Source organism: Aotus nancymaae, unplaced genomic scaffold, assembly GCF_030222135.1.
Source record: "Aotus nancymaae isolate 86718 unplaced genomic scaffold, 86718_ANA_hifiasm-v0.15.2.pri h1tg000016l, whole genome shotgun sequence".
Taxonomy (NCBI): Eukaryota; Metazoa; Chordata; class Mammalia; order Primates; family Aotidae; genus Aotus; species Aotus nancymaae.
The window spans coordinates 4759741-4772674 of NW_026988428.1; the positions used below are offsets into that span (position 1 = coordinate 4759741).

The 12934-nt window shown below is 40.4% G+C and overlaps 1 protein-coding gene and 1 long non-coding RNA gene across 3 annotated transcripts in view; one reads left to right on the forward strand and one right to left on the reverse strand.

Moving 5' to 3' along the window:
• The window catches only part of LTA4H (leukotriene A4 hydrolase), a 36457-nt gene extending 28210 nt beyond the window's left edge, over positions 1 to 8247 (forward strand). Inside the window, exons 16-19 of one of the 2 annotated variants that reach the window (XM_012469302.2) lie at positions 3156 to 3251; positions 5635 to 5717; positions 6367 to 6471; positions 7979 to 8247. In XM_012469302.2, coding sequence (XP_012324725.1) covers positions 3156 to 3251; positions 5635 to 5717; positions 6367 to 6471; positions 7979 to 8096 — 402 coding nt within the window. In that variant the 3' untranslated portion in view covers positions 8097 to 8247. The remainder of the gene's footprint in view (positions 1 to 3155; positions 3252 to 5634; positions 5718 to 6366; positions 6472 to 7978) is intronic. The other variant, XM_012469303.3, reaches the window with a different exon arrangement.
• LOC105728752 (uncharacterized) lies at positions 716 to 12801 on the reverse strand. Its single transcript, XR_001110112.2, has 3 exons — positions 12651 to 12801; positions 8813 to 8980; positions 716 to 1124 (listed from the first exon to the last, which is right to left on the reverse strand). It is a non-coding gene; the product is annotated as an uncharacterized LOC105728752 (long non-coding RNA).
• Positions 12802 to 12934: the final 133 nt, after the last annotated feature.

Consider the following 12934-nt stretch of genomic DNA (forward strand, 5'->3'; position numbering starts at 1 on the left):
GTCAGCTGATTGCACAGAGGAATGGAGAGGAGGGGTTTATCCGATGAGTCTGTTTTTAGGTTCATTTAAGAAAGCTTTTACGGTATTTGTTTCCTTCTTTGTTTCTTCCACCAGACCATAAGCTTCTTGAGAGCAAGAGTTGTTTTTATTCACCTCTGTATCCTCAAGGCCGGCCATGTTTATTCATTGTTGGATGAATACATGAATTAGTAGATGGAAAACAAAGTTGGAAAGATAAAGTAGCTCCCTATCACAGAGGATTTTGTCAAGCTGAGGAATTTAAAATGTAATGTATAGGCAGCAGTGGATCCTTTAAAGGTTTTTGAATTGCAAATGAAATGATCAGAGTTGTGTAGTAGGACCATTAGTCTGGCGGTGTAGCATATAGGATCAATTAAGATGGAAAAAATAGCTGATGCGGTGGCTCATGCCTGTAATCCCAGCACTTTTGGAGGTCAAGGCGGGCAGATTGCTTGAACCCAGGAGTTCAAGACCAGGCTGTTTCTGAAAAAAGTACAAAAATTGGCTGGGCATGGTGGTATGTGCTTGTGATCCTAGCCCAAGGCAACAGAGTGAGACCCTCTTGAAAGAAATAGGGGGAGAGGAGGAGGAGGGGGAAGAAGAGAGAAAAAGTGAAAAAGGGGAAGGATGAAGAAAAAGAAGGAGGGGAAGGGAAAAAGAAAGAAAAAGGATGGAAAAGTTAGAGTTGGTAAGATTTTAGTTAGAGTTAGTAAAAAGGTCACCTAGGAGGGTATCAATAGTAGTTCAGGTAAGAAAACTTGAGGAGTTTGAAATTAGAATGGTACAGGAGGGAATATTAATAGAGTTGAAGCTAGGCGTGGTGGCTGGCCAGGTGTGGTGGCTCAAACCTATAATCCCAGCAATTTGGGAGGCCTAGGTGGGCAGATCGTGTGAGGACAGGGGTTTGAGACCAGCCTGGCCAATATGGCAAAACCCCATGTCTACTACAAATACAAAAATTAGACAGGTGTGGTGGTGCACAATCTCAGCTACTCCGGAGGCTGAGTCACGAGGATAGCTTGAACTCGGGAGGCAGAGGTAGGTTGCAGTGAGCCAAGATCGCACCATTGTACTCCAGCCTGGGTGACAGAGCAAGACTTTGTCTAAAAAAAAGAAGAAAAAAAAAGAGGTGAATGATTTTTGAGGTTTAATTTTATAACTATTTAAGAACCTGAGAATTGATTAGACATGGAGAAGAAGAAAGGGGAGGGAAAGCTCCAGGTATTGGCAGAACATCCTTAGAGCCAGAAGAAGGAAGAAAAACCAAATTAGGAGTAAGGCAAATCAGGAAAAATGTAACCAGAAACCAAGAGAAGCAACACTCCAATTTCAAATAAAATATAAACATCTTTTTGGAGACTTTTCTAACATCATAACAAAGAACATTACTGATTACTATTTGGATCTAAGGTCAAGTCTGATTCTGATTGTTGCTGGGTTTTTTTCCTTTTTGGAAGGAAGGAATAAGATCTTCTAGTAGCCACCTATCGGAGAGTAGGCTGGTTGTGCCCATAGATAACTCGCCTGTCAATACTTGGCCTGGAGTAGTGCTGAGTTCACGTTGGAGGAATGGTTTAATTGTGTACTCTTTCAAATAAGGCTTAATTATTTCTGTCTAAGAGGAGTCTGGTAACACATCTTGCCACAGACAATGCTTTGTTCTTCTATAATACCTGCTTCTTGAACTTTGTTTTCTGTAGTTCACAAACTTGTTACAAAGAAAAGTATAGGAGATTTCTGTGGGAAAGAGGATTTCTTAACAGTGTGAGTGTATTAGAATCCTCTGTTTCAGCTTGAAAAATGTATTCCAGCTTGTTTGGTGCTAGTAAAACTGCTACAGATTTCTGCACAAATACTCCTTTAGGCCCAGCAGTTAAGGTAGATAATGAGCAACTCTTCAATATTAGTAGAAACAGGCAGTGTTAGGAACAGACTCAGGACATTGTGTTCACTAGTGCACTCTTTTCCTTCTGTATTTTATTTCTCAATGAATTTGTCTTAAATAGTAAATAAATGCAAAAGAATATTTATATTCATAAGATGTAAAAAACAATTGTGAAACAATAACTGTGTGACCCACCACTAGCATAAGTAGTAAAATCTTACTGGTACATCCCTCCCCATCTTACCCCCTCCCTCTCCACCCTCCTTGCCAACCCATCCAGGTAACCATTGTCCTGAATTTTGGTTTATCATTCTCTTGCTTTTTACGTTTTTACCACATAAATACATCCTTAATTAATATACAGTTTAGATTTGCAGGTTTTTGCACAGAAAATAAGCTGGAGTTGTAGGTTCTCACATTAAGGAGAAGTTAAGGGGAAAGAAGTTTTGCTATTAAGGAGAGTTCTGAAAGTCGGGGGGGGGAGATGGAAAATATTTTTATTTAATAGGGTATATACATATGCGTTAGATTTTGTGAAAGGATATACAGAAACTACTAATATTGGTTACTCAGGAGTAGGACTTGGAGACAGGGAGCAAAACCAAATCTGTCCAATTGACTTTTTTTATTATTTGCATATCTTTCTTTTAAAGTACAAAAGCCCTAATTTAAAAGAATGTAAAACTAGTTTTAAAAGATTTAAAAATCCTTATTTTGATAAGCTTTATTGAATATTACCTAATCATGTTTTCAAAGATTTTTGAGAATAAAATTTGAAAAGTACAGACTCATTTTTCTTAGGTGGTTTCTAAGATTAAGTGGGGAAAACAGAATCTGTGGGCATGGAGGAAAACATTAGTTTATAGCCTTACCAATTTATTAATGTAATATTTAAAAATATACAATTTCATTCTTTACCTACATTTTTGAATTGGTCTGTAAATTAGTCGACATGCATACATTTTGAAATGTTTCTTTGCTTTGGAAATTTCTATACCTCGAATGGTACAATGGATGTCAAAAGTTTCTTCCACTCTTCCTACCCACAATCTGTTTTTTGTAAGTAATATAGATTCTAGGAGTCCTATCAGCTATTTAAATTACAGTAACTCAATCTCAGGATTACTTAACTCAGGCTTAAATTAATTTTGAATAATCTTGTTCATTCATATGGTTCTTAATTTTTACTTTTATGTCAGATTTATTAAATTGTAAATGAACAAAAATAACCAGGTAACATTTATTTTAGGCCAAAGAAGATGATTTAAATTCATTCAATGCCACAGACCTGAAAGATCTCTCCTCCCATCAGTTGAATGAGTTTTTAGCACAGATGCTCCAGAAGGTAAGCACTAGCTCAAAACCTTATAAATTAAAATGGATAGAAAGGCACAGCTTTATGTTCTACCCATCTTGGCAAAAGAGTATTCATGTGGAAACTAATGGGGAAGAAATCATTTATAAAATTCATTCATTTCTTTAAAAAAAGCACTGAATGCTTACTGTATTCTGTATTGTGCTAAATATAAAAATATGTAAGAATATAGCTTATCTTCAAATAGTTTATAATGTAATAGGAAGGGGAACACATGTAAAATTTAGCAATAAGCCAGGCGTGGTGGCTCACATCTGTAATCCCAGCAGTTTGGGAGGCTGAGGCAGGCAGATCACTTGAAGTCAAGAGTTTGAGACCAGTCTGGCCAACATGGTGAAACTCCGTCTCTACTAAAAATACAAAAATTAGCTGGGCATGGTGGTGGGCACTTGTAATCCCAGCTACTTGGGAGGCTAAGGCAGGAGAATCACTTGAACTGGGAGGCAGAGGTTGCAGTGAGCTGAGATCACGCTCCTGTACTCCAGCCTGGGCGACAGAGCGAGACTCTGTCTCATAAAATTTTTTTTTTTTTTAATTAGCAATAAAAGGAGATATACTTTTTAGGTATCATTTGGAAAAACTGAAAGACTCTCTTCCAACTGGGGCATCAGAGAGGGAATTTTGGAGGAGACTTGATTTGCACCCCCAGGGCTAGCAGGGAGGAAGAAATTCGAGATGGAGGGAGCAGCAAGGGCTGAAACTCCTCCGCAGTGTTACCAGAGTAAATGGTGGCACTGGGTAAGGAAGTCAGTGAAGATAACACTAGAAAAGCTGGTAGGACCAGAGGTGATGATTCTTGAATGCTAAGCTAAGAAATTTTAGATCTTATCCTGGTCAGTAGGAAAGGATTTAAAAAATCCAGCAGGAGAGTTAGTTAGGGGATGAAATGCTGGGTTGTGACAACTACTCTGGGACCATGAAAGCTGTGTGGTGGTGAAGTTATTAATTGGGAGACTCGCAGGAGTACAGGACTCGAAGTGAACTGCGGGGAGAGGAGAGAACAGGACAAATGAAAAAGAGGTTGCACAGGGTGAAAGCACAAAGTTCTGTGACTGACTGATTATAGGGGTTAACAGAAAAGAATCCAAGCAGATTTTAAGGTTTCAAATCCAGGCAATTGAAAAAATACATGAAACAGAAAAGAGATGCTGTATTTTGAGATAAACCAATGACTGGATTCTTAAGACTTCCATGAAAGGAAGTCTCAGGCTAAGGATCTTGAGAAGGAAGGAAAGGATTTGGAAAAGAATTTCCTGTGGAATTGATGCAAAAATTAGGAATAGGATTTTGAGACAAGAGCAGCCCTGTCAAAGTAAGAGAATCTATTTTTAGTGCATCTGTCATCATGGTTTCATAAATTGCTCTACCACTGCTGGGTGGCCTAGGCACAGAGAGAGAGAACATGGTAGGGTGATTCCAGAATGGATATGGTAAAACTTGGGGAATGTCAGGGAGCCTTGGCAATGACCTTAACCAGTTGGTCTACCAGCATGGACTTGGAGTTGCATGTGTCCATAAGGGGCTAATGGACTAAATTATTTGCAGCAGGGCTAGTAGTTCATGAGAGCAGAGATGGTTAGTGAGTGTGGAGTCCTGTAAGGTAAGGAGGTCATGGCTGGAGGGGAGAGTTACTGTCTACCTAGAGGCACCTCTGCCTGTACTCAAAGGCACTGCAAACTCTGCTTGTTCAAACTGAACTCATCTTTTTTCTTTCCTTCACTCAAACTTGTCTTCCCTTTTAGGGTGAGTTAAGATAGGGATAGGATGCTTATGAACCCCCTGAAATTGTATACAGAAGTAAGTTTGTATTCATGTAGTAGGTGTATATTCCCCCCTAGGGAAAGAGTTCACGTTATTCATCAGATTCCCAAAGAGATCTATAATACATTCAAGAACTGCTATTATGTAAGGATGTAGATAATTTAAGAGGGATTTCACAGGAAATATATAAAAATAAAGCTAGGGGGAATCAGTGAGGTAAAAATAAAGGAACTATGATTTAATCTGGAGAATGGAATGCATTTAAGGTATAGAGAATAACTAGAAAAACTCTAGGAAATGTCTGAAAGATAATATTTATACATGCTAAAAAGTCTAAGAAGAGCAATTCTCATTTAATTATCTGAGTACTTCACAAAGTAAATTATCCCTGTGCTTTCCAGTAGAATATCCTCATCCAGAATAAGTTTGCACAGAATTTACTTTAGTGTGCAATTTGTTTCGTTTATTTTTATCTTATTTCTATATTATAAAATATTTAGGATTTTAATCTGGCTATGCATTTCTCTCCAGCTCCTTTCTTCCAAGGAATCCTGTTGAAATGATACGGTATACTTCTTTATTTTGCTCTTAGGCACCTCTTCCATTGGGGCACATAAAGCGAATGCAAGAGGTGTACAACTTCAATGCCATTAACAATTCTGAAATACGATTCAGGTACATCATTTTAACTTGTCTCTGTGGAAGAAAGCAGAAAACCCCTTTGAAAGGTGGAGAAAGGGAATGCAGAGTGTGAGACATACTTGAGTCTTGAGAAGTCCTTGTCAAAATGACTGCTTCTATATAAATACTTAGAGTGGTATTTAAGAAATAGTTGCAATGTGTAAGCTGATAGTATTAATCTCTGTTAGACTTTGCTCTAAACCTCGCTTGCCTTAAAAGAAAAAAAAATTAGCATCAAGGATTCTGTGGTAAATAGGCTTTCTCCACAACCAACTAAATCTACTTTGAAATGGGAATAGTTAGAAATATTTTATTCTATTATATGTTAAACTTTCTTAATTCAAATTTGTAATCTGAGGCTTAAACCAAAGTTTAATTCCTTCAGAAACTGCATTTATAAGGCACATGAGCACCTACCTGATCCAGACCTTTTATGATCTTTTTCAAGAACCAGCTCTTCTTCCTTCTCTTCACCAATTATTAAATTGTATATATGAGGATTTGAGAGTCTCAGAATCAGGACATACCGTAAAGTGGTGTAGAGTATAATTATAGTGCAGTTATTCATCACAACAGAAATATCCAGATATACCTGTCATATTCTGCCCCCTCTTCCTTTCTACCCCCAAAACCCGCCTTTTAGATGGCTGCGGCTCTGCATTCAATCCAAGTGGGAGGACGCAATTCCTTTGGCGCTAAAGATGGCAACTGAACAAGGAAGAATGAAGTTTACCCGGCCCTTGTTCAAGTAAGAACCCACCCAGACTGTGCTTTGAATTCATCTAAGAAATGGGAAGCAAACTCTCAAATGTTGTTAAAGTACATTGTAAAACATAATCTATATGATAGATATTTTTTAATTTGTTAAAGTTTATCAATATAATTTTGGAATAGGGAGTCACACTTCTAAATATTTAAAATTTGAAATAATTTCATTCCTTTTTTTAGAAGCATTATATATGGATTACCTATTATGGGCCAAATAGAGTTAGACACTGATAAAATGGAAATAAATCAAAGATAGTCTTACAGTCTTACACAGAAAGATTTCTAAAGGCAGCTGGAAGATAATTGGTGGGTAGGGACGGACGAGAAAACGAGTCTGAAGTTAAATGTAAGCAGAAATAAGCAGAGAACACCAACTCTTTTGCGTTCAATGTCACAAAGAGGTCAAGGGTAGGTTGCTTGACATATAATAAAGGACTGCTCGGTGAGAGGGGATAAGTTGTATCTTGGCAGCAAAATATAGGTTAAGAATATCTCAGTGAAGTTTTTTATCTATGAATTTTGCCTAAATCTGGGAGGAAAAACATCATGCCATAAACATCCATGTGACTTCTGTTTGCTTTCCATTTACTTCACAAGTATTTAGCTTGGTGCAAAAGTAATTGCGGTTTTTTGCCATTAAAAGGGATGGCAATATAATATCATAAAACTTGGCAAAATAAGTCATTGTCTCTTTAGATGTGACCACAAAATTAAGTATATTTTATATGTTTTCCATAATTAAAACCCATCTAGCTTTCAATTGAGTAAAGTATACTTTAAATAGGTTTTAAATAAGAGGATACCTTTTGTTGGAAAAATAGATATTTCTGTCTTATAATTTGTAAATAGTAGTTACATTAAAAAATGACTAATTTTACTTTGTATGGTAGGTCCTATTTATTTAGTATAACATTATTATTATTTCACTGTGGTCAGGATTTTCACTTTCTATTTGAAGTTTTCAGAAATTCTATTTATAAATTTAGTGTTTTCATACTCTTAAAATCTTGATTAAAAATTTTATTTTAAAAAGCAGTTTTTAAAAAGAAAGCCTTTGAGGCACACTCTCACATACAGGACTGATATTTAGGTAATAGATTAGAGGACACTGTTCAAATAATAAAGTACTTCCATGCTGCTTGGTAAATAACCACTGGTCCCAGCCACTCTAGCCCTTCCCTGTAACTCTCACAAAATGTCTGATCTGCCAGTATAAGAGCCAGTCTCTGGTACAGAAGGAGGCCACTAGGACCCTGCGGCAGGACCATATCCATCTGCTTGGCTGGGTCTGGTGCCTTTTTTGGGTGACATTGGCTGTCACCCCTACTGACATCCTTTAATTTAATTTTAGGTATTGACTTAGTTCTTACTCTCTTTCTCCTTCCCCTTTCCCCTCCTCCCCGCTTCCCTCCCTCCCTCTGTTTCTCCTCCTCTGTCTTTTTCTCATCTCTTTCTCTTTCTTTTCAATTTTTTTTTTTTTTTTGCAGGGATCTTGCTGCCTTTGACAAGTCCCAAGATCAAGCTGTCCGAACCTACCAAGAGCACAAAGCAAGCATGCACCCCGTGACTGCAATGCTGGTGGGGAAAGACTTGAAAGTGGATTAGAGACCTGCCTATTGATGGTTTTAGAGATTTCTCTTTTTTTAAATGGAATTCATAAAGAAATATAAAACTTCAGCTCACAATTAAAATCCTTTTTAGTTTTGCCTTTTTTGTTGGTGATTTTACTAAAATAAAGTTGATCTTCTTATAGTGACATGTTCTTTGTAAATTTTAACAAAGTTTAATCTTTTGATTTACCAATTTAAAAATTTTAAATTAGCTTTATATTAATTTTTCTCCCAGCATGATCACAAAATATGTCAAGGTACTATTTTACCTGATATTTGGTTTAAATTCATTAATTTGAATCTACTGCAGACCAAAAATTCAGCATGATTAGGATTTTGCTTTGCTTTTAAAATTAACCTTAAACATAATTACAGGCACAGTGGCTCATGCCTGTAATCCCAGCACTTTGAGGGGCTGAGGCGGGTGGATCACCTGAGGTCAGGAGTTCTAGACCAGTCTGGCCAACATAGTGAAACCCCGACTCTACTAAAAATACAAAAATTACCTGGACATGGTGGCATGTACCTATAATACCAGCTATTTGGGAGGCTGAGGCAGGGGAATTGCTTTAATCTAGGAGGCGGAGGTTGTATTGAGCCGAGATGGCACCATTGCACTCCAGCCTGGGCAACAGAGGGAGACTCTGCCTCAGAAAAAAAAAATAAATAACCTTAAAGCCGAACGCTTAGTTGGATTTGTACACCACCTACCTGGTGGACAGCAGATGAACTCCTTACCAGCATGTGTCAACCACAGTGGAAGCTCTCAGCTCCCTCCTCCTGGACCCCTCCGGCTCATCCAGTGGGCTTGTCCTGGTCTCCTGTCCATCAGGGGTCAGATGGTCACCTGGAGCATCAGTCCTTCCCATCCCCGACAGTCTGTTCAAAAACACCACAGCAACTTGAACCAAATAAAAGACAAATATAACAAAGTGCCCTTGCCAATGCAACATAGTGTCCCAGGGCACCTCAGCACACATAGCTGTGTTAGGTAGAACCAATTGTTAATTAATGTATTAGCTGTATTAGTTAGAATTAATTAGAACCATAGCTGTCTTAGAATTCTTTGATTGCAACTAACAGTAATCTGAGTGACCGGAAGTCAAAAAGGGAAAAGGAAGATTAAGGATACAAGGCATGGGGAGATTATCAGAACCTGGGATGGACAGAAGGGGTCTGACAACCCAGGACTGCAGCACCATCAGTGCTCTTGTTCCTCACCTCTGCCTCTCTAGTCCACGATGGACAGGCTGGCCACCCTCCAGCTTTACTATTGCAAATAGCTCTTACCACATGGGGAGGCTATCACAGTTCCAAATTCCCAGAGGTGAGACTCTAATCCAGGTTGGGTCCACCTCTGGCTGAATAAACTCTGTAAGAGGAATGGTGTCTTAGACTATAAGTGTCGGTATAGGGTGGGGGTGGGGGTGTCATGACCAAATAAACCCTCAAAGTGCTAACACAGTGACCCAAGTTACAATAGGAGCAAATACCCACGGTGGGGAAGGTATGGAAGAGACATACTCCTTCCTGTTCCCGGAATCCTGACTTCTTCCTGGCTCTCACTCTCCCTAGCAGTCCTTTTTTTTTTTTAGACAGGGTCTCACTCTGTTGCCCAGGCTAGAGTGCAGTGGCATGATCACGGCTCACTGCAGCATAGGCTTCCCAGGTTCAAGTCATCCTCCCACCTCAGCCTCTGGGGTAGCTGAGACTACAGGCATACACCACCATGCCTGACTAATTTTTGTTTTATAGAGACAGAATTTTGCCATGTTGCCCAGGCTAGTCTCGAACTCCTGGGCTCAAGCAATCTGCCTGCCTCATTCTTTCCTCTTGGTCACTTATCTACCCTGCAGTGTGATTTTTTTCTCCAGGCTCTGGAGTTCAGTTCCAATCACTGGCATATGATCCCGGTCTAAGTGATTAGACTTTAGCAAATCTATGCACCCAAATACTGCTTTTTAAGGCTTCAGCTCTTTGAGCTTACAAGACAAGCTGTAAGTTAATGCCATTTTTAGTTATCACTTAGAGATACTGAAAGTGAATTGGGACAAGGGATGCTTGAAGAGTGGTGTGGAAGGGTGCTGTGAAGAAGGTAGAGGGCGCTAAAGACAAACTACCCTGTTTGCTGGTTTGCCTCGGGGCCAGCTCAGTGTAGTTCACATTTCTTCAGTGCAGCTAGTAAGCATATGCCGAGTGTCTTTGTGGCAGGTCGGATATGTACATAATTATGGATGAACACAGACAGATACTTTCTAGGTATGCTAAAGCATCCCAGAAAAGAGCCATTTAACCCAACCGAAGAGTTTATAGAGAATGCTTCCTGGAGAAGAAAAGGCCTAAACAGGCTTAAGGAGTAAGAAAGATCTAGCCAGGCAAAGGAAGTTGGAAAATGTGTTCCTGGAGAAAGAACAGCCAGGAAGTCTCTGCCCCACAATGCGCAGGGCCTGAGTTTAGAATCCTCAGGCTGCTGGGGGTGACTTCCATGGCTGAGAGCTGGTATCATCTGGAAGCTTCTCCCCTCACATGTCTGATGTTTGGGCTGGAATTACTCAGAAGCTGGGCTCAGCAGGGACCGTCAACCAGAGCATGAAGTTTGGGTTTTCTTGCAGCATGAGGATAGTTAGACCTCTTATTCATCATCTTTATACAGCTTTATCCATCACCAGAGAGTAAGCACCATGAAGGTAGAGCGTGTTTATTTCATTCCCAGCACCTCACATAGAGCTTGTTACATAACAGGTGTTGAGAAAATGTTTCTTAAATGAGTCAATGAATGAATGGAGTGGGGCAGAAAGTTAAGGTGGTTCACATTTGGGGGCCTCAGTTTTCTCACAGATGTAGGAGGTAAGATCTCCCTCTGAGAATCAGAGGACGTAGATGTTGCAAAGGTCCTGGCAGAAGGGTGAAAGTTCTGGAAAGTCACTGTGGGCTGGAGGGAATAAAAGGGCAATATCATGAATCTATGTGATCACAGGATTTTCTCTAGCAGTGTCTTCTGCCTGGGTGAACAGAGAGGGCAGTCCCCCTCCCTTTTTTTTTTTTAAATTTTAAACAGGGTCATGATCTCGCCCAGGCTGGAGTGCAGTGGTACACTCATAACCCATTGCAGCACCGACCTCCTAGGCTCAAGCAATCCTCCCAAGAGATAGCAGTTTTTTTGTGACTACCGAGGGGATGGGTATTACTCCAAGTGTAGACACAGGTTTAGGGATGCAAAGAAATCTCAGAGTGCTTAAGGAAGAGTGGTCCAGTGAGCAACTAGGGAAGCAGCTTCTAGGAAAGTAAGTGAGGATGCTGGTGGGAAGGGGAGGGATGGAGAGACTGACTGGAGATCAGGTCCAAGGCTGGCGGTGACTGAAGTAAGGGGAGAGCTGGAAGGTCACGGTCAGAAGGTGGAATATTGAAATTTCATATTTCTTTTTTTTTTTTTTTTTTTGAGATGGAGTTTCGCTCGTTACCCAGGCTGGAGTGCAACGGCGCGATCTCGGCTCACCGCAACCTCCGCCTCCCGGGTTCAGGCAATTCTCCTGCCTCAGCCTCCTGAGTAGCTGGGATTACAGGCACGCGCCACCATGCCCAGCTAATTTTTTGTATTAGCAGAGACGGGGTTTCACCATGTTGACCAGGATGGTCTCGATCTCTTGACCTAGTGATCCACCCGCCTCGGCCTCCCAAAGTGCTGGGATTACAGGCTTGAGCCACCGCGCCCGGCCTCATATTTCTTAAGTGTATCAAATTCAGGTCATGACAAATTCCAGGGTGCAATTAGGGTGTGGGTGGCTGAAGAGCAAGTTTCAATAAGGGTCGAGGAAGGATAGCTCTTCGTATGCTTCATGGGAGGCTGTCAGAGGATGAGAGGGACTCTGGGTCTGGGTATGTGCCTTTTTCGTGAGCAACCATGTCTCTCTTCCCAACCGAAGTCTGGTTTAGTGGAAATAGACTTTTCAGGATTTTTCTAGTGCAATAATCAACTCTCTAAAAACTGGCTTACGATGAAAATGCTGCTTAGTCATAATAGCATCCACATTGCTTTGATGCCTTAGTCATGCTATCCAGAGTTCCTGAATACCAGTGGTAATGAGGTGGATGCAGGGAGCAGTTATCTGTGATGAAGAAGCTTAATTGGATGAGGGATATCCATGTGCCAAGATGAAAGACTATGTATGGAACATTATAGCTTTATAATTCACGCAGAACATTTATAAAGCATTATAGTCACATGGAGTACTAGCACCCAGATACTAGTAATCACAGACACTTCTATAACATTTCCACCATGCCAGGTGCTGTGTTGAGGGCTTTACATATACGAACTGACTTAATCCTCCCCATAGCCCTTTGACATAGATACTATCATTATCATTATCATTATCTTCATTTTACAGATGAGGCAACTGAGACCCAGAGAAGTCAAATCACTTGCCTACAGGTCACACACTTAGCAAATGGCAGAGCCAGGATCTGATTCTAGGTAAATCCTGCACATGCTGGAGGGAGGCAGTCAGTCCCTACACCTTCTGATAAGGAAATGGAGGGTAACACTCACCTGATCAAGGCTAACAAGTAGTGGAGCTGGTGCCTCATCCACAGCTGTCGGAGCCCCTGATCGCCAAGCCATGGTGGCTCGTTTGTTCAGATGATGACCTTTGGTTATGAAAATGATCTCTGGCCTTTGAAGTCTTCCATGGTGGAGAGAAAGCTTCAGGAAACCTTACTGGTGACAGGGAGTAGTTGCTCAATACATATCTGTGGAATAAACAAATGAGTGACGATTGCCACACTCCCGGTGTCACATTTGGCCAGCAGGACACATTTTACAGTTGAGTAATT